The sequence below is a fragment of the Mirounga angustirostris genome, unplaced genomic scaffold (assembly GCF_029215605.1).
Source record: "Mirounga angustirostris isolate CCGP_5_RB_7025 unplaced genomic scaffold, mMirAng1.0.hap1 SCAF_4, whole genome shotgun sequence".
Taxonomy (NCBI): Eukaryota; Metazoa; Chordata; class Mammalia; order Carnivora; family Phocidae; genus Mirounga; species Mirounga angustirostris.
The window spans coordinates 129471985-129497250 of record NW_026991712.1 but is presented as its reverse complement, the minus strand read 5'-3'; the positions used below and the strand labels follow the sequence as shown (position 1 = coordinate 129497250).

Below are 25266 nucleotides of genomic sequence, written 5' to 3'. Positions count from 1 at the left end.
TATTCCCTCCCTGAGTAGAACAGTTGTAAGGATGTCCGTCTGGAAAATGTTTCTGTAGCAGAAGACTATGTCCTGAGAATATAGAATAGGGCTGAATGAATGAATGTTCCAAAGGGCTTAAGAAAATCATCATTTTTAGAGAAGCTTTAGATTTATCCGGCCACTCAGTTCCTCTAAACACTTAGTAAGCAATCTGTATTTTTACTGGCCACCCCATAAAACAGGCAAACCTTTTAAAAGTAAAAATATTTAAAAAATCTTTCTCCCAGCATGAAGACATTATGCTCTGCCCTCCCTACAGGACTCAGCTTAGTGACTTACATCTTCATTTGGGCTCTTACTGGGCTTCCACTAATACTTCTTTATGGTCCTATCACTGAATCAGAGGCTTTCTCTTCTTTGTGACGCTTACGATCCCTTACGTCAGGCAGAGAATACTTAATAGTAGGTATTAATTTTTTCTAGTAGCTTATCTTTCCATCTTTCCAAATCCTAACTTTACTTTGGGGTATATAAATCATCTTTTCTACTTCACAGACTCCCAAATTAACAAACATTTCATCAAACTGAATTATAATCAGTTATAATTTATAAATCATTATAGATTTGCCCTTTTTAGCAAAGTCATATCTTCTCTTCTCACTGCTTTCACTCATACCCATTTCAAGCTAATTATGTGTCCTTCCTAAAATAATCTACTAGAGACCATAAGTGAAGTAATCAAAATACATCAACATCTGGCATTTTTCCTAATAATCTCCCTAACTTCATACTTCTGTAGGCAAAAGCCAATGTATAATATAAATAAACAGTTTAATCAACTCTTTCTTAACTATATAAAAATGATTACCAACATCCTCACCCAGGATAAAAGGTTCTCCTTCATGACTCTCTCTTCTCTACCTCAATATATAGATTTCACACTTTGAAGTCTATTCTTTATAGTATCCACTTCTTCTTAAAGCTCAAACTGGTTTAAATATCAAAAGAGTAAGTTCAGGTTAGGGTAAGATTCAGGGTTCATGACCTGAGCTGAAATTAAGAGTCAGATGTTTAACCAACTCGAGCCACCCAGGGGCCCCTATGTAATTTTTTATTCTTGAACCTTATCCACTATACAATATGTCACAATAGTTGGTTAGCATTGTAGAATGATCAATAATTTGTTATTTGTGTGAGTTTATTTTAATATTATTAAGAAACATATATATAATATATAAAAATGGATGTTTGCTAAGAGCATTTTTAACTGGAGTGTAAAGACATAAAAATGTGGCTATTCTCTTTCTCATAAACATATACCTTAATTCAGAACCCTAGATCAATTTCTTTAATCAACTTTAATCATGTCCCACTTCATGAAAACCCAAGGTAGAAGTTTAATTGCCTAAAGTGTGACTGACTAAATACCCTGACCAATCTTCATGCTAAAAACATGAAAAAAATATGGATAAAGTATAATGCATGGGTAAGGACAAATATGTATATTCCTTAGAATCTAAACCCAATTAAAGCAGCAGGTCAAAGAGATAAGCAGGGTCTCTGAATCCAGCTTTCAACCTTAGGACAATTACTTCACTCAGATAATCTTGACCTTTGGTATTATGGATAGCCTTGAGTATACAAGCAGAGGAGAGTGTAAGGTCTCATCAGGATGGGTATTACACAGGGAAATCTCCCCAAAATCTAGGATCAAATGGAATGCACCTCCAGTATAAAGGTGAATTATAATAACCACTGACATCACTATTTTCCTCACTCTACAAATTGTCAGAGGAAGAAAATTGCTTTCTTGGACTTACCTTGTCCCTGGATGAAAGAAAGCTCATAATACACCAAGTATAGATACTGAATAAGCAAGTGTGAGACATAGGCAAAATTCATAAGATGTGTTAAGTATAGATAGTAAGTAAGCTAGTAGCCTGAAAAACCCAATATACAGAAAAACAGGTGTATACAGATACTGGCTGATAGAAAGGATGAAATCAGAGTATTATTTATAGATAAAAAGATATAGGAGAATGAAATAACATCTTAAAAATTTCATAGAGCACTGATCACATTATCTCCAGATAGACAGCTGTGTTTCCCACCAAATCAAGCAACCATCAGGAACCTGATATGACCCCATGCATATGAGTGAAATCCTATTTGTCTTTCTTTGACTGACTTACTCTCTAGCTCCATCCATGTCATTGCAAATGGCAAGATTTGATTCATTTTTATGGCTGATATATATACCATATCTTCCTTATCCATTCATCTGTTGACAGACACTTAGGCTGTTTCCATAGTTTGGCCATTGCAGATAATGCTGCTATAAATATTGGGTTGCATACATCCCTTTGAATTAGTATTTTTGTACTCCTTTTTTTATTATTATGTTCAATAGCCAGCATAGAGTACATCATTAGTCTTTGATGTAGTGTTCAATGATTCATTAGTTGCATATAATACCCAGTGCTCATCACCACACGTGCCCTCCTTAATACCCATCAACTGGTTACCCCATCCCCAGCCCCCTCCCTTCTCTAACCCTCAGCTTGATTCCCGGAGTCCAGAGTCTCTCATGGTTTGTCTCCCTCTCTGATTTCTTCCCATTCAGTTTTCCCTCCCTTCCCCTGTGGTCCTCCATGCTACTCCTTATGTTCCACATATGAGTGAAACCATATGATAATTGTCTGTCTCTGCTTGACTTACTTCACTTAGCATAATCCCCTCCAGTTCTATCCATGTTGATGCAAATGGTGGGTATTTATCCTTTCTGATGGCTGAGTAATATTCCATTGTATATATTGGGTAAATACCTCATAATGAAATTGCTGGATTGTAGGGTAGTTCTACTTTTAAATTTTTGAGGAACCTCCATACTGTTTTCTAGAGTGGCTGTACCCTTTTGCATTTATACCAACAGTGCATGACGGTTCCTTTTTCTCCACATCCTCACCAACAACATTTCTATTTGAATTTAGCCATTCCAATAGGTTTGAGATGAAATCTCATTGCACTTTTGATTTGCATTTCCCTGATGATGAGTGATGTTGAGCATCTTTTCATGCGCCATGCATATGTCTTCTTTGGAGAAATGTCCGTTCATATCTTCTGCCCATTTTTAATTGTATTATTTGTTTTTTGGGTGTTGAGTTTTAGAAATTCTTTTTTTAAAAAAATATTTTATTTAGTTATTTGAGAGAGAGAGAGAGCAAACATGCACAAGCAGGGGGAGGGGCAGAGGGAGAGTGGGAAGCAGACTCCTTACCGAGCACAGAGCCCCACTTCAGGCTTGATCCCAGGACCCTGAGATCATGACCTGAGCCAGTCAAATGCTTAACCAAATGAGCCACCCAGGCACCCTACAATTTCTTTATATATTTTGGATAGTAAACCTTTACCAGATATGTCATTTGTAATTATCTTCTCCCATTCAGTAGATCGTCTTTTAGTTTTGTTGATTGTTTCCTTTGCTGTGTAGATTTTTATTTTGATGTGGTCTCAATAGCTTATTTTTGCTTTTGTTTCTCGTGCCTCAGGAGACATATCTAGAAAAATGTTGTTATGGCCAATGTTAGAGACATTACTACCTGAGCTCTCTTCTAGGATTTTTTATGGTTGCAGGTGTCACATTTAGGTCTTTAAGCCATTCTCAGTTTGTTTTTGTGTATGGTGTAAGAACATGGTCCAGTTTCATTCTTTTGCATGTAGGTGTCCAGTATTCCCACCATTGGTTGAAGAGACTTTTTCCCATTGCATATTCTTGCCTCTTTTGTTGAAGATTAATTGACCATATAATCGCAGGTTCATTACTGGGCTTTCTATTCTGTTCCATTGATCTATGTGTCTAATTTGTGCCAGTTCCATACTGTCTTGATTAATTAGCTTTGTAGTATGACTCAAAATCTGGATTGTGATACTTCCAGCTCTGTTTTTAAAGATTGTTTTGGCTATTTGGAGTCTTTTGTGGTTTGATTTGGCTGTGGCATCTGTCACCCCATTTATCACCCAGGGTTCATTCAACTGAGCTAGCTGGCTAGGCAGGTGTCCCCTTCCTCCCATACTGCTCCATGTGCATCCCTCCCAAAGCTATATGCATGGTGGAGGATGATTTTCTCCAATAGAGGAGGACCATTTTTTAGTCAAGGGTGTATGAGTAGCTGTGTTCCCCTGCTAGAACCTCCAAACAAGCTCTCAACTAACCTTTTATGTGGGGGATCGGATTGTTGTTTAACTGGAAGAGTCCCAACTGTCAAGCTTTTCTCTTGAGATGGAGTTTCTCCCGAAAGAAGTATCTAATCTCCTTACTGGAGGGTAAAAGCCTTATTACTATTTGGTAGAGAAGGCAACTGGAACTCTCACAAAATTTTAACAAATTCCTACAATATTGTTATAATACAGCCCCACCATAAGTACTCCCTGGCCCCTAGGATAAGGATTTCTTAATCTAATCTCTCTAGAGAACAAGTGGAGAGGAGGGACTAAATGGAGAAGAGAGTGTCAGCTGCCCAGCAGTTCAGGATTTGGGTAGAAGAATTTAATTGATTCTAAAACTGAGATTCAATAAATGTTCTTATTTGCAGCATCACTTATGGCTCCACTTATAGAGGTTCTTAGCATCTTTAATTCCCAATAATTTCTGGGTTCTGCAGTATGAATCAGCCTTACTCTCGGGCTCCTATCAGGATAGGCTATATAGCAGAGGTTGGCAAACTTTTTCTTAAAGAGTTAGATAGTGAATATCTTAGATTCCTGAGCAGTATGATCTTTCCCAACTACTTAGTTTTATCATTGTAGCACCAAACGATGATAGCCAATGCATAAAGGAATGGGTGTGGCTGTGCCCCAATAAAATTTATTTATAAAAACAGGCAATCATCCTGCAGGCCATAGTTTCAAGATCTCTAAGCTAAAGGTTTCTAAGGTCTACAAAGTTATTACAGACACCCACCTGCTTTCTAGTTTTCAAAATTTTGTTGTTCTCTTTCTCTTTGCCTCTTAACCTCCACCTTTCTAAGTCTTCTTAATATCAGGTTTAGTGGGATTTTGAGAATGAGTAGAGGAAAACTGAAGTACCAAATTAATATAATTTTTCAAAGTATGTGTTCTTGAAGAAAAACTCCTAGAATTTTCATTAGGAATACACTGTAAATATAGATCAATTAGGAAAGAACTGACATCTTTACTACATTGATTCATTCAGTACAATGAAAATGATATATCCTTATATTTATTTTGATCTTGTTCTATCATTAATGCTTGGTAGTTTTCTTTTTAGAGGTAATTCATATCTTTCCTTACATGTATCCTTAGTATGTGATCTAAGATAGCCATGGAAGAAAAAAATAAAATAAAAAAGTATAGCCATGGAAGTACAGTGCTCACACCTCCTTGAAGAGGATGCACTATGGGGAGCACAACTGACTGACAGCCCAAGGTTCCACTTCTTTGGTTCCGCTGACTTTTTCTGCAAGGCTATCCCAGTCAATGCCTGAGAACATCAGGGTATTGTAATAGTGCTGGCCAATTTCTGCCTCATACACAATTCCTCTAATATTTACCTTCTATTCAGGGATTCCCCACTGGTCTGGCTTAGACTTTTTTCAGAGTTGTGTTGCTGAATTGCTTCCTATCCAGCCCCTTCTCTCTTTCCATTCCTGGGTGTCAGGTTCATATCTATTCTCATCCATTCCTACTCCTTTTAAGATATTTCTCCAAATAAATTTCTTGTACGTATCTTGTTTTTGTGTCTGCCTCTTGAAGAGCAAATGAACAAATGGTGGCTTTTTATACTATTATAAATGGTATCTTTAATTTCATTTTCAAATTTTTATTGTGTTTATATAAGTACCATTGATTTTTGTATTATGACTTTACTAGCTTACACATTCACAAACATGACATCTGTAGGAAATTAAAATTTTATTTGTTCCTTCCTAATCTTTTAACTTCCTTTTTTTGTCACTTTGTTTCACCATTACATGTTAAGAAAAACATGTCCACCATCACAATGTTAAATGAAAATGCTAACAGTTGACATCCTTTTTTGTTCCTGATCTCAGGGGGAATAATTCCAATATTTCACTATTAAGTGCTAACAAATGTGTTAAAAGATACCTATTATTAGATTAAGGAAGTGTCCTTCTCACCTTAAATGAGTGTTGAATTTGATCAACTGATTCTTGTGCAAACATTGAGAAGATTTGTATACAGGCAGTCCTCATTTTACAAGGTTCTATGTAAATGAAACCTAATGCATACCAGAGCTATAGCCTCACTTTGTACAATTCTATCATATATTATTTTATATTGCTAAGTAATAAATTCCACAACTTAGTGGCTGGTCTGGGCTCTTTTCAGGACACTTAAGGAAAAAAGTCTGCTTCTAAGCTGATTCAGGTAGTTGGTGGAACCCAATTTCTTACATAGGACTGAAGTCACCATTTTCTTGCTGATTATTGGTGAAGGGTCACTCCTAGCTAATAAAGGTTACTCCCAGGTCCTTTGCATGTGATCTCTGTATTCAAACCAGCAACAGTGCATCAAATCCTTTTTGTGCTTCAACTTTCTCTGATACCCTGTTCCACTACTAGCCAGAGAAAACTCTGTTTCTAAAGTGCTCATTTGATTAGGTTAGACCCACTTATATAATCTATATTAAAGCCAACTGATTAGTAAGAAACCTTAAGGACATCTGTAAAATACCTTTTGCCAGATAATATGACATAATCATGGGAGTAATACCAGGGAGCAAATGTCATATAAGCCATCTTGGAATTCTGACTATCACAAGTGATACAAGTTCAAATGAGATAAAATCTCAGTTACCTTGGAACCTTGCAAAATAATTTGCTCAAATAAGGTTATCTGTTAAAAATATGTACAAATTTCAGTTAACATAATGCTGGGCAAAGTGAGGAATGCCTGAGGTGTACCCCCATATTCTGTTAATGTGATTAATTTTCTACTGTTAAACTAATCTTGTATTCTAGGAATAAACCTATGTTGGCTATAGAGTATTACCTTCTATATATCACTAGATATGATTTTCTAATATTTCATTTAAGATTTTTACATGTATATTCACAAGAATGGCCTACCATTACCTTTCTTGTAATGTCCTTGTCAGGTTTTGGTATTAATGCTATATTGACCTCTCAAAACATCATGGAAAGTATTGTCTCTAACTCTCTAGAAAACTTGCATAAGATGGTATATAATATTCTTTAAATGTACACAGCAATTCACCAGTAAAGTTACCTAGAACTAAAGTCTCTTTTGGGCAAGAACTTTAATCATGTATTCAATTTCTTTAATGTATATAGGACTATTCAGCATTTTTATTTCTTCTTGTGTCAATGTGAAAATTGTATTTCATCAAGAAATTTGTCCACTTCACCCAAATTATTTGGCATAAAGTTGTTCATTGTAACTCTTGAATGTCTGTGGGCCTGCAGCAATGTCTTCTTTTTCATTTTTTATCATCAAATTAATAGAAAGAGGAAGAGGAAGGGAACAGGGAAAAGGAAAGGAAGGGAAGGGAAGGGGAAGGAAGGGAAAAGAAAAGTTACACGACCCTAATCAACAGATGCAGAAAAAACATTGAACAAAATTCAACACCTCTTCAGGCTAAAAATTCACAGAAAACTAGGAATAAAGAAGAAATCCCTCAACTTAATAAACAATATCTACCGGGTGCCTGGGTGGCTCAGTCGTTAAGCATCTGCCTTTGGCTCAGGTCATGATCCCAGGGTCCTGGGATCGAGCCCCACATCAGGCTCCCTGCTCAGTGAGAAGCCTGCTTCTCCCTCTCCCACTCCCCCTGCTTGTGTTCCCTCTCTCCTGTCTCTCTCTCTCTAATAAACAAATAAAATCTTTAAAAAAAATAAACAATATCTACTTTATAGCTAATATCATACTTAAAAGTACAAAACTAGAAGTTTTCCCACTAAGATGAAGTCTAAGGCAAGGATGTCCTCTCACCACTCCTTTTCAACATTTGTACTGGAAGTTCTAGCTAATGCAACAAGACAAGAAAAGAAAATTGAAGGTATACAGATTGAGGAAGAAGGAAAAAAATGCCTCTGTTTCCAAATGATGGCCTATGTAGAAAACCTGAAAGAATTGACAAAACAAACAAACAAAAACAAAAAAAACACCCTCCTGACACTAACAAGCAATTATAGCAAGGTTGAAAGATATAAGCTTAATGCACAAAACTCATTCACCTTCTGATATACCAACAATGAAAAAGTAAAGCAAAATATTATACATTAGCACCCATGAAAATGAAATATTTCAGTTCAAATCTAACAAATAGGTACAAGATCTATTTGAGGAAAACTACATACAATCTTCTGATGAACAAAATCAAAGAAGAAAATAAATAAATGAGAGATTTAATGTTTTATACATAGGAAAATTCACTATTGTCAAGATTTCAGTTCATCCTAACTTATCTATAGATTCAATGCAAACTCAATCAAAATCCCAGAAGATTATTTTGTGGATATCTAAAAACTGATTCTAAAGTTTCCACTGACAGGCAGAAAACCCAGACTCAGTAACACAATGTTGAAGAACAAAATTAAAGGACCAACACTATCCAATTTCAAGACTACTATAAAGCTACAGTAATCAAGACAGGAAAAGAACAAATAAATAAATCAATGGAACAGAATAGAGTGCTCAGAAATAGACATACATAAATACAGTCAACTAATCTTTGACAAAGGAGCAAAGGCAATACAATGGAACAAAGATAGCCTTTTTAAGAAATGATGCTGGAACATCCGTTTGCAAAAAATAAATAAATGAATCTAGTACAAACCTTATTTGAAGTTTTGAGGAATATAACTCAAAATGGATCTATAACCTGAACGTAAAATGCAAAACTATAAAACTCTTACTAGATATAACAGTGGAGAAAACCTAGATGACCTTGGGTATGGCAATGCCTTTTTAGCTAAGACACCAAAGACACAATCCATGAAAGAATAAATTGATAAGCTTGTTAAAAATTTCTGCTCTGCAAAAGACAAAGACAAGAGAATGAGAAGACAAGTTACAGACTAGGAGAAACTATTTGCAAAAGACATACCTGATAAAGGACTGTTTCCAAAATTAGCAAAGAATTCTTAAAATTCAACAATAAGAATGTAGTTTTAAAAAGGGCCAGATATGTTAAGAGATACCTCACCAAAGAAGGTATACAGATGGAAAATAAACATATGAAAAAATGTTCTACATCATATACAAATCAGTAAAATGCAAATTAAAATAACAAGAAGATACCACTATACATCTATTAGAATAGCCAAAATCTGTAACAATGATAACACCAAATGATGGAGAGGAAGTGAGGCATCAGAAATTCTCATTCGTTGCTGGTGGGTATTCAAAATGGTACAGCCACTTTGGAAAACAGTTTGGCAGTTTCTTATAAAACTAAACAAACCCCTAGTATACAATCCTGCAATCATGCTCCTTGGTATTTATCCAAAGGTGTTGAAAACTTAGGTCCACACAAAAACCTGCACATGGATGTTTATAGCAGCTTTATTCATAGTTGTCAAAATTGGAAGTAACCAAGATGTTCTCCAGAAGGGGACTGGATAAAGAAAGAGGTATATCCAGACAATGGAATATTATTCAGTTCTAAAAACAAATGAGTTTATTAAGTAATGAAAATACATGGAGAAACCTTAAATGCATGTCACTAAGTGAAAGAAGTCAATTTGAAATATCTACATAGTGTATGATTGCAACTATAGATATTCTGGAATAGGTAAAACTATGGAGACAATAAAAAATTAGTGGTTGCCAGGGGTTAGAGATGGGAAGAGGAATAAATAGGCAGAGTACAGAGGACTTTTGGAGGCAGAAAAAATGTACTATATAAGTGAACAATGATGATACATGCCATTATACATGTGTCCAACCCATAGAATACATAACACAAAGAGTGTACTATAATATAAACTATAGACTTTGGGTAATCACTATGTGTCAATGTAAGTTCATCAACTTTAACAAAAGTACCACTCTGGTGGGGAATGTTTGTAATGGAAGAGGCTATAAATGGGTAGAGGCTGGGAGTATATTAGAAATCTCTATACGTACTATTTAATATTGATGAATAATTTAAACTGCTCAAAAATAAAGTCTTATTTTAAAAAAATGAACTAAAAGGTATCAAGAAAATGATAAAAGGCATACAAGACCACATGAACTAGAAGTAGATAAGTTTAGAAATGCAATGATGGGACTCAGAAAAGAACCAGAATTTTAAAACTCATTTTAGAAATAAATGTTAAACTGGAAGGAGCATAATGAACAGAACAGAAAATGCCCTAAGAGAAAAAGAAGATGAAAATAGATATTTTAAAATTAAAAAGAAATAAAGTCATTAGAAAAGGAACTAATAATACACTATGATAACACTAAGTATCTATTCAACAATTATTTTAAATACATATCTCCAGGGCGCCTGGGTGGCTCAGTTGGTTAAGCGACTGCCTTCGGCTCAGGTCATGATCCTGGAGTCCCTGGATGGAGTCCCGCATCGGGCTCCCTGCTCGGCAGGGAGCCTGCTTCTCCCTCTGACCCTCCCCCCTCTCATGTGCTCTCTGTCTCTCTCATTCTCTGTCTCAAATAAATAAATGAAATCTTTAAAAAATAAAAATAAATAAATAAATAAATACATATCTCCAACCTAAAAACAAAAAAACAAATTTTAACTTTATTAAATATGCTTGCAGTTGATAGTAGTTTATGTATAGCAATTCTAAACTATTTTGTGTCTATTAGAATTAAGCTAATGAGTAAAATTATTGATAATGTTGGCAACAAAAATTCACATGGTAGAAGAAGTGAAGTACAATGTAGAATGAAGAAAGGCAGTGCAGAACCACCTGTGTTGGATTAGCATTAAAGGTATCAACATGAATTCATGATATAAAAAATAAACCATTTTATATCCATTCTGCCAAAATGGCCTAGGAACCATGACACTCTAGTAGCAATGAACACATCCAATTCCCAGATACTGGTCTCCAAACACAATTCCCTACTAAAAAGACTAGGTCTCTTAAGAAAATATTATAGGAAGAAAAATAAGAAGAACACAGAATTTGGGATATGTTAAACAACAGAGCTTGACATTTGCAAATTTCCACACACAGTTTCATTTCTCTACAACTAACCACAAATATCCAACACATAACAACTGTCTGTCATTGGATACATATCCTAACCTCTCAACCAAGTTTAAATTCTTAATGCTTCATCTATAAAATAGAAAATACAGGACAAATTTAAAAGCTCTGCTGTATTAAATGATATAAAGTGGACTGAAGTATGCAATACAGTACTTTACATATACTACACATTCATTAAGTGTTTCCTATTTTTTCCATTATTTTATCTTTTTTACATCCCCCTGATGCAGCCAATAATCCTCCCTATTACCTCAATATAGCTGCCCTTACTTAGATTTAATAGGCTTCCAACCTGATCATAACATTTCATTCTAAGAATAAAAATGTACCTCCCTGAGACTTCTGGGGAAGATGGTGAAGTAAGAGGATCCTAGGTTCACCTCATCCCATGCACATCAAGAAAACACCCGTATTAATATAAATAACCCAGAAAACAACCTAAAGATTGGCAGAACAAACTCTCTACAGCTAAATGTAGAGAAGTGGCTACATAGGAGAGGGTAGGAAGGGAACAGATGTGCTTGGGAGCCAAACTGACATGCAGGGCAATACAAGCAAGGGAGGGATGCCACCATTTCCCTTTCCCACTCCACACTCTAGATACAGGGACACTTGTGAGAACCAATGCAGCCTGAACACTTTCCACCTAGCTTGCTAACAGTGTGCTCTGCCCCGGCACTCTTCTGCAGACCCACCCCTGAAGGAATTTTCTGAGGAGGCTGTAGGTCCCCTCCCAAAGCAGACTAGCTGGGACCTTGCTAACACTGCATATTTCACCCCCACACTCTCCTGCAGACCCTCTATATCCAAGACACCCTTGGCAAAAGTACTCAAAGCAGTGCCACAACTGTGGCAAGCAAACCTGACAGGGGTTAGCACTACCTTAAAGTGACTCCTGCCTCAGGGAGAGGGGAAGAAAACCACACACACCAATTCGACTACATCCTCAGCAGTGGGCTGGGAGCAGACATCTGGTCTGACTGCAGGCTCCACTCACCAATGGAAGCTTCTCAGGGGACAACACAGGGAAAGTGCCCTGCAGTTCAGTGCTCGCACAGCTCTGGCAAATCCCTGGTCTGACTCAACTCAAGCCCTAGATGGCCTCAGACTGGCCCAAACAACACAGGGACCAAATCCTGCCCCAAACAGGCAAACAGAGCCTTTGCAGATAACTGAACTGAAGGCAAATGAGGGTCAGACACAACAGTAGGATGCATACAACACGCATAGGAGACATTCTGGAAGTTCCAAGTTCTAGAGAACAGGGGACATTGCACTGGAGAGTACTATAGGACCTCTTCTTCATAAAGCCTCTACTTTCAAAACCAGGAGATGTGGCTGACTTTCCTAACACATAGAAATAGACACAGAGGGTTAGAGGAAATGAGGAGATAAAGGAATATGACCCAAATGAAAGAACGGGACAAATCACAGTAGAAGAGCTAAATGAAATGGAGGTAAGCAATATTCTTAATAGAGAATTTAAAGTAATGGTCATAAAAGATACTCACTGGACTTGAGAAGAGAGTGGAGGACCTCAGTGAGACCCTCAATAAAGAGAAAACAAACAAACAAAAAAAGAACTAATCAGAAATGAAGAACTCAGTAACTGAAATTAAAAATACACTACATGGAAGAAATACTGGACTAGGGGAAGCAGAGGAAAGGATCAGCAACTTGGAGGACAGAGTAATGGAAAGCCAACAAGCTGAACAGGAGAGAGGGAAAAATAATAAAAAATTAAAATAAACTAAGGGAATTCAGCAACACCAACAAGTATAATAACATTCACATTATAGGGATCCCAGAAGGAGAAGATAAAGAAAAGGGGGTAGAAAATTTATTTGAAGAAATAGCTGAAAACTTCCCAAATCTGGAGAAGGAAACAGAAATCCACATCCAGGAGGCACAGACAGCCCCCAACAAAATCAACTCAAAGAGGTTCATATATAGTAATTAAAGTGGCAAAAAGTAGCAATAAAGACAGAATTTTAAAAGTAGCAAGAGAAAAAAAATAGTTACATACAAAGGAAATCCCATAAGGCTATTAGCCTTTTTTTCAGCAAAAATTTTGCAGGCCAGAATAGAGTCACATGAAAGAAAAAAAAATCTGCAACAACGAATACTCTATCCAGGAAGGCTATCATTCAAAATAGAAAGAGAGATAAAGAGTATCTCAGGCAAACAAAAGTTAAATTCATCACCACTAAACAGCCTTATATGAAATGTTAAAGGGCACTCTTTGAGTGGAAAGGAAAGACCATAAGCAGGAGTAAGAAAAGTAGGAAGCACAAAAGCAGTAAAATTAACTCCATCTATAAAAATCAGTCAAGGGGTTCACAAAATAAAAGGATGTAAAGTAAGACAACATATACATTAAAAGTTGGAGTGGGGAGGAGCAAAAATTTAGTCCTTTTATTTTTTTTTTTTAAGATTTTATTTATTTATTTGGCAGAGAGAGAGAGAGCACAAGTAGGCAGAGAGGCAGGCAGAGGAAGAGGGAGAAGCAGGCTCTCCACTGAGCAGGGAGCCCGATGCGGGACTCAATCCCAGAACCCTGGGATCATGACCGAGCTGAAGGCATCCACTTAACCGACTGAGCCATCCAGGCATCCCAAATTTAGTCCTTTTAGAATGGGTTCAAACTTAAGTAACCATCAACTTAACATACCCTGCTATATGCATAAGATGTTACATATAAACCTAATGGTAACTACAAATCAAAAACTGGTAATAGATATGCAAAAAATAAAGACAAAGGAATCCAGAATCATCACTAAGAAAGCCAACCAACTAAGATAAGAGAGGAAGAGAAGAAAGGAACAGAGAAGAACTACAAAAACAACAGTGTAACAAGTAACAGAATGACAATAAGTACATACCTATCAAAAATTACTTTGAATGTAAATGGACTAAATACTCCAATCAAAAGAAACAGGGCGACAGAATGGATAAAAAAGTCCCATCCATGTGTTCACATCTATATCATTTTAGACCTATAGACACAGGCAGATTAGAAGTGAAGGGATGGAAAAGGATCCACTAGGTATTTAGGTTTATATATAACATCCATTCATGATAAAAACCCTCAACAAAGTAGGTTTAGAGAGAATATACCTCAACATAATAAATGCCATAAAAGAAAAACCCACAGCTAACATTATACTGAATGGTGATAAACTGACAGATTTCCTCCTAAGATCAGGAACAAGACAAGGATGTCACTCTCACCACTTTAATTCAACATAGTTGAATCAAACAAGAAACAAGAAAACTAAATAAAAGCCCTCCAAATTGGTAAGAAAGAGGTAAAACTTTCACTATTCACAGATAGCATGATATTATATATAGAAAACCCTAAAGACCACCAAAAATTAGATTAAAGACTACTAGAACTGATGAATAAATTCAGTAAGGTCACAGGACACAAAATCAATATACAGAAATCCACTGCATTCTATACACTAATAATGCAGTATAGAATGAGAAATTAAGAAAACAGTATCACTTAAAATTGCACCAAAAATAATAATATATCCAGCAATAAACTTGAGGTAAAAGACCAGTACTCTGAAAACTGTAAAATGCTGACAAAAGAAATTGAAGATGATACAAACAAATGGAAAGATAATCCATACCCACGGATTGGGGAAACAAATATTGTTAAAATGTCCATACTACCCAAACTAATTTATGGATTTAATGCAATCCCTATCAAAATACCAACAGTATTTTTCACAGAACTAAAACAAACAACCCTAAAATTTGTATGGAACCACAGAAGACCCCAAATAGCCAGAGCAATCTTGAAAAAGAAGAACAATACTGGAAGAATCACAGTCTCAGATTTCAAGATACACTACAAAGTTGTACTAATCAAAACAGGATAGTACTGACACAGAAATAGACACAGGGATCAATGGAATAGAATGAATATCTCAGAAATAAGCCCACAATTATATGGTCAATTAATTTTCAACAAAGCAGTAATGCAGATATGCAATGGGAAAAAGACAGCCTCTTCAACAAATGGTGCTGGGAAAATTGGACAGTTACATGTAAAAGAATGAAACTGGACCACTTTCTTACACCAGACACAAAAATAAACTGAAAACTAAAGACCTAAATGTGAGACCTGCAACCATAAAAATCTTAGAAGAGAGCATAGGCAGCAGTATCTCTAACATTGGCCACAGAAACATTTTTCTAAATCTGTCTCCTGAGGCAAGGGAAACAAAAGCAAAAATAAACTCTTGGGACTTCATCAAAATAAAAGTCTTCTACACAGCAAAGGAAACCATCCACAAAACTAAAAGACAATCTGCTGAATGGGAGAAGATATTTGCAAGTGACATATCCAGTAAAGGTTCATTATCCAAAATATGTAAAGAACTTATAAAATTCAACACCAAAAAAACAAATAATCCAATTAAAAATGGGCGGAAGATATGAACAGACATTTCTCCAAAAAAGACATACAGATGGCCAACAGACACATGAAAAGATGCTCAACATCACTTATCATCAGGAAAATGCAAATAAAAACTACAATGAAATATCACCTCAAACCTGTCAGAATGGCTAAAATCAAAAACACAAGAAACAAGTGTTGGTGAAGATGTGGAGAAAAAAGAACCCTCATGCACTGTTGGTGGGAATGCAAACTAGTGCAGCCACTGTGGAAAACAGCTTGGAGGTTCCTCAAAAAATTAAAATTAGAATTACCATGTGATCCAGTAATCGCACTACTGGGTATTTACCCAAAGAGTATGAAACCACTAATCTGAAAAGACATATGCATCCCTAGCCAAATTATGAAAGCAACCCAAGTGTCTACTGATAAATGAATGGATAAAGTAAAAGTGGTGCGTGTATAAACACCACACACACACACACACACACACACACACACACACAATTACTCATCCATAAAAAAGAACGAAATCTTGCCATCTACAACATGGATGGATCTAGAAGGCATAATGCTAAGTGAAATAAGTCAGTCAGAGAAAGACAAATACCATATGATTTCACTGGTATGTAGAATTTAAGAAACAAAACAAAGAATAAAAGAGACAAATCAAGAAACAGACTCTTAATATAGAGAACAAACTGATGGTTACCAGAGGGGAGTTGAGTGGATGGGTGAAATAAGTGAAGGGGATTAAGAGTACACTTATAAGCAATGCGTAATTTGTAGAATGGTTGAATCACTATGTTGTGCACCTGAAACTGACTTAACACTGTTAATTATAATTAATTATAATTAACAATGTTAATTATACTGGAATTAAGATTTTTTAAAAAATTAAAAAGTGTACCTCCCTTGTACTGTTTCATCTATATTAGAAGTACCATCACTTTAAAAAATAATAACATTAATCCTAACAGTTTTCTAAATTTAGGCAATATATGATATCTCAAGTCTGTATATAAAATTTCAAGCAGTTTAAGCGAACAGTTTTCAAGCATGGTGCAAAGTATTTGGGTGTGGGGAGATACTTCTCATGGTTGGAAACAGACATATGAAAGGACTAATCATTTGTACTTTTAGGTTGGGGGAATCCATAGACACTCTCAGAGCAGCTTTATATGCTGCCCAGTTCCTTTCTAGTTTTCACTTTTCCATAGATGAATCCAGACATACTTTTCTGATTCTAGCTTCCACAATTTATTTATGTATTTATTAACTGAGCAAACTATGTTTTGAGCACCTAACATATGTCAAGCACTCTGTTATATACTAGAGATAGAGAATGTACAGTACATCTGGAGATAGAGATAATTATACAGACAACTGTAATACAGCATGGTATAAGTGCTCATGATGATGACAGTATGTTATGAACAATGTAGGGGCAAATATCCCAGCCATTTGTCCTAAGCAAACTGGGAGTAATTGGAGGATTTTAAGTTGTTGAATAAAATTAGATTTATATTTTTGAAAGATTACTATGTGTATGCTGTTGCAAATGTAATTAGAAGTTAACAAGAATCAAAAAAAAAAAAAAGAGTATGTTTCCCATGGAGTCAAATAATGCAGACAAAATGAGTTATAACAATAATAACGATATTTAAAATATAGCAGCTAATAAGAATGTGCTATGCTTTATATTCATGATTTTAATTCCCACAAGCAAAGAGTGAAATAAGTCCTGCTATTAGCCCCTGCTCTCTACCATTCAACATATGAGGAAAGTCGGGCTCAGAGCAGTTAAGTAATGGGTCTAATGGAACAGCATTTTAAAGAAAAAAATAATTCAAATCAGTCTGCCTTGAACCACTGTAATCAATTATTATTACTGATGTCTCTTTCCACAAAGCTCATTCAAATTCTGTTCACTCATGCTAAATTTTCAGAAATTATTTCCAAGCATAAGGTTCTTATCTCATGTTACATGAATATTAGAAGAAATCTTGATTCTAAGAGAAAAACTCAATCTCAAGGGCATAAACTAAAGACAAGTCCCTTTAATTAGATGTTTATTTCATGTAAAATACATACTAAATTTAAATGGAACATATGAGATAGAAATAATATTTTAAATAAATATACACCTGTCCAGTAACTGCCTGAAAATTTCCCACATCTTTTATTCCAAATCATTTTATGTGCCCTAACTTGTGAGACCACTCTCTCTTTCACTTTGACCTTGGTTAGAAAAGCCAAGAAAAGTCTCTTCCTCAGAAGTTGCAGGTACTATATTATGGTCAGTTTTGCTACTTGTCCCTCTTACTCACTTCTCTTTATCAGGGCTATTGCAATCTGTGATTTAGCACATGCAGGCTAATGCAAGAGAACATTTTCTTGGCCTAACCACAGAATGTTGAATATCATTTCAGTGAAACTTCCTAATCTTGCTTTCTCAGGGAATGCCCATTGCCCAACTCTAGATCTATTTAATCCTACCTATATTTCAGGGCCAAATCTCATTTCTGTCTTCTGAACTCTGCCATTTAGCAGTGGAGAATATACTATATGAGAATATTCATTCATTTTTTTCATGTTTGATGTTTGGCACAACTAATACAAATAAGTTGATGGCAGAGTTATCCTACCTTATCTCCCCAATTACAATGTTGAGAGATTCTTGCAAGATAAATTTTCTCTATTTGCAAATGCCAGCCATTGGAAAGGAATACAGGAAACAAAGAGAGAGGAAAAGACAACTAACCAAAGGATAAGTAGATTGATGTAGTAGCAGATATTTCAGCAAAATTATCTTCATATTCCCCCAAAATATGTAATCTTCACATATTTCGTGATTTATATTTCTACTGTATCCCATTATATAGTATACAGCTTATATTTCTTTTTAAAATTTTTTTTATTCTTATGTTAATCCCCATACATTACATCATTAGTTTTTGATGTAGTGTTCCATGATTCATTGTTTGTTCATAACATCCAGTGCTCCATGCAGAATGTGCCCTCCTCAATACCCATCACCAGGCTAACCCATCCTCCCAGCCCCCTCCCCTCTAGAACCCTCAGTTTGTTTTTCAGAGTCCATCGTCTCTCATGGTTCGTCTACCCCTCCGATTTCCCCCCTTCATTCTTCCCCTCCTCCTACCTTCTTCTTCTTTTTTTTTTTTTCTTAACATATATTGCATTATTTGTTTCAGAGGTACAGATCTGAGATTCAACAGTCTTGCACAATTCACAATGCTTACCAGAGCACATACCCTCCTCAGTGTCTATCACCCAGTCACCCCATCCCTCCCACCCCAGCCCCCACTCCAGCAACCCTCAGTTTGTTTCCTGCAATTAAGAATTCCTCATATCAGTGAGGTCATATGATACATGTCTTTCTCTGTTTGACTTATTTCGCTCAACATAATACCCTCCAGTTCCATCCACGTCGTTGCAAATGGCAAGATCTCATTCCTTTTGATGGCTGCATAATATTCCATTGTATATATATACCACTTCTTCTTTATCCATTCATCTGTCGATGGACATCTTGGCTCTTTCCACAGTTTGGCTATTGTGGACATTGCTGCTATAAACATCGGGGTGCACGTATCCTTTTGGATCCCTACTTTTGTATCTTTGGGGTAAATACCCAGTAGTGCAATTGCTGGATCATAGGGTAGCTCTATTTTCAACTTTTTGAGGAACCTCCATACCGTTTTCCAGAGTGGCTGCACTAGCTTGCATTCCCACCAACAGTGTAGGAGGGTTCCCCTTTCTCTGCATCCCCGCCAACATCTGTCGTTTCCTGACTTGTTAATTTTAGCCATTCTGACTGGTGTGAGGTGGTATCTCATTGAGGTTTTGATTTGGATTTCCCTGATGCCGAGCGATATTGAGCACTTTTTCATGTGTCTGTTGGCCATTTGGATGTCTTCTTTGGGAAAATGTCTGTTCATGTCTTCTGCCCATTTCTTGATTGGATTCTTTGTTCTTTGGGTGTTGAGTTTGATGAGTTCTTTATAGATTTTGGATACTAGCCCTTTATCTGATATGTCATTTGCAAATATCTTCTCCCATTCTGTCGGTTGTCTTTTGGTTTTGTTGACTGTTTCCTTTGCTTTGCAAAAGCTTTTTATCTTGATGAAGTCCCAATAGTTCATTTTTGCCCTTGCTTCCCTTGCCTTTGGCGATGTTTCTAGGAAGAAGTTGCTTTGGCTGAGGTCAAAGAGGTTGCTGCCTGTGTTCTCCTTTAGGATTTTGATGGACTCCTGTCTCACATTGAGGTCTTTCAACCATTTGGAGTCTATTTTTGTGTGTGGTGTAAGGAAATGGTCCAGTTTCATTCTTCTGCATGTGGCTATCCAATTTTCCCAACACCATTTGTTGAAGAGACTGTCTTTGTTCCATTGGACATTCTTTCCTGCTTTGTCAAAGATGAGTTGACCATAGAGTTGAGGGTCCATTTCTGGGCTCTCTATTCTGTTCCATTGATCTATGTGTCTGTTTTTGTGCCAGTACCATACTGTCTTGTTGATGACAGCTTTGTAATAGAGCTTAAAGTCCAGAATTGTGATGCCACTGGCTTTGCTTTTCTTTTTCAACATTCCTCTGGCTATGCGGGGTCTTTTCTGGTCCCATACAAATTTTAGGATTATTTGTTCCATTTCTTTGAAAAAAGTGGATGGTATTTTGATGGGGATACAGCTTATATTTCTATTACATCCCATTATATGAGAGAAATTCAATGTTTTCACTGATATTTTTAAGTTTAGTAAAAGAAAATTATCTGCATTAAACAATGATTAATAAGAACTTTATTGATTAGCTATTTATATGGTGAATTTAAAATAAAAAATAAAAGCATTGATTTAAATTATGCTAAATATTATAATATTGCCATAGAGTATGTGGTATTTTCCCTAAAACTAGTTTAAATAGTCTATAAAATACCATTTTGATAGAGAATACAAAAATGTATATTATTGGAAATTTGCCTTATCACCAATTTTCTTATCTATTTTTAATATTCAAATAGTAAAGAAAAGAAAACATACCTCATGTTTTTCCGAACTAAGAAACCACGTATCCATCTCTGAACTATCAAAACTGGTGAATTATGAGCCAGAATTTCATTAATTTTTGAAATAATATGCTTAATATTATTAATTTCATCATCATAGGTTGATCCCTGTATAAAGAAAATATATTTAATATTTATATTTCATGAAAGTATTTCCAAGGAACATTTTAAAATTGCTAGTCTAATAATATAAACCATTAAAATGTTCACAAGTGTCTTGTAGGCATAATAGTTAAATAATAAATACATTTTCATATCTATTTCATTAGATCATAATATCAAGAATTAGTAGCACAAAATAATTTCAATTTTCTACACAAAATGCAAGACCCATAATGATAAATTTCTTCATTCTAGATTCTTTTCCCAATCTGATACCATAAATATAAAACTTTGACCATAATCATGTTGATCTTTAAAAGGTGGTGGCATGAATAGGTACCCAATGAAACTCTAAAAGTATTCTGTGGTTTCCCATAGGAAACTGACATATGTTGGATTCACAGAATAATTTACAGTAGTTCAAAATTTTGTTGCAGCTTAACTACAATGTTGGACACTTTTATTAGGATACAGCTCATTCCCATGGAGAAAAATATTCTATAGTGCCTTTAAAGAAATTATCTCTAAGATCTATTCCTGCAAAATTTTAGATTTGGGATCATAGACTCCTTACATCCCACTGATCATTTGACTGGTTAGAAATAAAGCTACTTGGGACGCCTGGGTGGCTCAGTTGGTTAAGCGACTGCCTTCGGCTCAGGTCATGATCCTGGAGTCCCGGGATCGAGTCCCGCATCGGGCTCCCTGCTCGGGAGGATTTCTCGGGAGCGAGTCTGCTTCTCCCTCTGACCCTCCTCCCTCTCATACTCTCTGTCTCTCATTCTCTCTCTCTCAAATAAATAAATAAATAAATAATCTAAAAAAAAAAAAAGAAAAAAGAAATAAAGCTACTTTACTTATGTTTTGAATTAAGGATTATACATTAAAAACCTAAAATGTATATTGTTTGTAAGGCACCCACCCTGAAAATTACCAACTCCATCACTTCATGTCCCTTTTCGGCCTATACCCTCAATCAGCTATGTACTGCCAGGAAAAAAAAAAAAAATCACAAAGCCTTGCAAATTAGTGCTACTTTAGATTTATATTTACAAACACTCATTGCTAATTAGCAAATGCTTTACTTGGCCCTGGCTTGCTTCCATTTCCAACAGGAGCTATTGCAAGTGTTCAGTAGTGTTCTCAATACTCTTTAAGCCTTTTCCCTAGAACTCCCCAAACATCTCTTCACAGAGCAAACAGGGTCATAAAGTCTGAACTCGATCAAACAACTCTCCTCCAATCCCTAAATTGAACTATATTCCCATTTAACTATATTCCTATCTATTCTGAGTAGAAATGCCTTCTATTCAATCTTTTTTTTTTTTTTTTAAGATTTTATCTATTTGACAGAGAGAGAGACAGCGAGAGAGGGAACACAAGCAGGGGGAGTGGAAGAGGGAGAAGCAGGCTTCCTGCCCAGCAGGGAGCCCCATGCGGGGCTTGATCCCAGGACCCTAGGACCATGACCCGAGCTGAACGCAGACACCCAACGACTGAGCTACCCAGGTGCCCCTCTATTCAATCTTAAAACAAGAAATATTTCCCTTCCTGTCCAAGAAAGGCACTCCATTGCTGTTAAGTCCCATCTCTCTCTGTTTCACTATTATCTTCTACTGTCACTATCCCTTTACTCATTAATATAATGTAGCCTTTACCAGCTTTAAAATGTACCCATATAAACAATCACACTTATCGCAACCCTCCATCCTTTGTATTTAACTTTCATTAAGAGCCTAAATTATTGAGATAGAATTCCGTATTTGCTGTCCCTACCTTCTCCTTTCCTATATCTCAATCTACTGGACTTTACCCCTACCAAAGTGTCTGATAATTTTACATTGGATATTCCTCCTTCAAATACTTCCCTTGGCTTCCATAAACCACTCCTCCTAGTTTTCCTGTAACTCCTGTTTCCTTCTGGTCTTTTTAAATACCTATTCATACCCTGCCTAATGTTACAATGAAAGGATTCTATTTGTCTCTTCTCAATTTGAACACACTCTCCAGATGATTGTACCTAATTCATAGCTTCAATATTTACCTATGTGCTGATGATTCCCAGATTTCTAGCTTTAGGCCTGAACTCTCTCTGTTGAGCTAAAGAACAATATGATCAAACTGATACCCAGTTAAATTCAGCTTTCCCAAACATGAATCTTCCTTCTTAAACTGTTTTCTCATAAGCTCTTAGTAAATGGTACTAGTGCCCATAGTTACTTAACTCAGAAGTCCTGGAACCATCCTAAGCTCTTTTGTCCTACACTTCTTTATACCCAAATGTTGCTAGATCCTGTATATTCAATATCCCAATATCTGTCTGACTTCTCCATTTTCTTCTAATCTCTGCCATTGCTTTATTGCATGTCTTTATCACTTTCTTAACTTGCTAAAAATGTCCTGATATCTGATATAATCCCCATTCCCCCCACTTCCTTTGAATCATAATATGCACTATTGCTAGAGTGAACTTTCCAAAATGCATATCTGATCATATGGCATCCCTACTTCATATACTTCATGGACACATCACTCAAAGATCAATTACACATTTCTTGACTTGGAACATAAAATTCTTGATCTAGTCCCTTTTTACCTCAATCTCATCTCCCTTCGCCCTACATAAGCTACTTTCCACAATGGCAATATCCAGCCACTTATACCCCTGAAAATTGCCTGATAATCAAACCTCAGTGCTTTTTACAGATACCATTCCAGTTTCTTGACTGCTTTTCTCAATTATTTATCTCATTATCTTAGTCTTTTGGAGATTCAACTCTTTCCTCCAAGAAGGCTTTCTTGACATTAATTTGAGTTCAATATCCTAAAATATTATCCTTTGCAGCACTCATTTGTCATACTTTACAATCCTGAGTTTTACCTGAGACCTTTGATCCTAGAAAACAGGAAGGGTTAAGAAATCTCCTCACCCCTTCATTTCAGAAAATGGTATACTCCAAAGAAGCACCCTTCCTCCATATTACTTAGATATTACCCATCGATGCCCCTCTAGTTTACCTATGACAAGGACCTGACACAGACTCTCTAAATTCCCATTGGCCTTTTAATGATTAAACTGCTTTGTCCCCACTGATCAATCGGAGCAAAATGCTTGTTAACCAAATTTTGGCTAAGATCCTCTCCTTCCCCTAGGCCCCTGAACTTTGGCCCTGAGCCACCATATAACTCCTTTAATGGTCCCTCCTGAGATAGGCAACTCCCAAGATAAAACATTCCCTGATCTATGGTCAGATCATGCCACTCCGCTTCATCCTACTTACCCACACCAGTTCTTTCCAGTCTTATTTACTCTTCCCAAGGAAAAAAAACCCTTTTCTGACTAACCTTAATGATGTTTGAAGATTGCTGATCAACTAGAGCATCCCCCCTATTGCAATGGCCCTTTTCCCTACCTTGTGATAATCCTTTTGAATAAAGTCTCTCCTAAGTCTTCATTTGTCTTTTATTTGACAAGTTTATGCTATGACACAATTACTGGTCTATCTTTCCCACTTGCAACATAAACTCACTAAGTTTAACAAATCTTTCTTTATCCTACATCTCTAGGACTAAGTAAACTACAGGTCTGTAACTGGCATTCAATTATTAGTTGACTATTAAATCACTAAGTAATGGTAACTTATACATTGTGATATTTGGTCTCCAAGTTTGATTTGGCATTGTCAACCTATTTTTATAATTCAACTCTTACTTGGCTGCAGTAACATCATACTTCTAATTTTTCTACCTTTTAAATTTTTATTTCTCAGTCTGTTTTGCTGGTTCCTTTTCTTTTTCAAAATATTTAACTATTTAAATATTGGTATAATTTAGGCTTTTTTCTTTTTCATCTCTGCTAATTCTCCTCAAATGATCACCTTCTTTGCTACATCTTACTATCTCATATATGCTGATAATCCACACAATTCTATCTCCTATTAGGAATTATCTCTTAAATTACAAATCTATAAAATAAAATTCCAATTCTATTTCTCTACTTACCTGTCAAAAACTGAAATAATTGAAGCACTTGGGTGGCATAGTCAGTTAAGCATCTGACTCTTGGGTTTCAGCTCAGGTCATGATCTCAGGGTTGTGAGATTGAGCCCTGCAGTCCAGCTCCATGTTCAGTGCAGAGTCAGCTTAAGGCTTTCTCTCCCTCTGCCCCTCCCTTTCATGCTCTCTCTAAAATAAATAAATAAATCTTATAAAAAGGAGGGGGGCACCTGGTTGACTCAGTCTGTTGAGCCTCTGACTCTTGGTTTTGGCTCAGGTCCTGACCTCAGTGTTGAAATCCAGCCCCGCATTGGGCTCTGCACTCAGCATGGAGTCAGCTTGAGATTCTCTCTTTCCCTCTCCCTTTGCCCTTCACCTTGCTCTCACTCTCAAAATAAATAATAAAATCTTAAAAAAAATTGAATTATCTCACCCATTTGAAAATATCCCCAATCCATATC

General features: G+C 36.1%; 1 protein-coding gene across 1 annotated transcript in view; it reads right to left on the bottom strand.

The window, feature by feature from the left end:
- LRRIQ3 (leucine rich repeats and IQ motif containing 3) overlaps positions 1-25266 on the bottom strand; it is a 192351-nt gene that overhangs the window by 110147 nt on the left and 56938 nt on the right. Inside the window, exon 4 of the mRNA XM_064588976.1 lies at positions 20682-20815. Coding sequence (XP_064445046.1) covers positions 20682-20815 — 134 coding nt within the window. The remainder of the gene's footprint in view (positions 1-20681; positions 20816-25266) is intronic.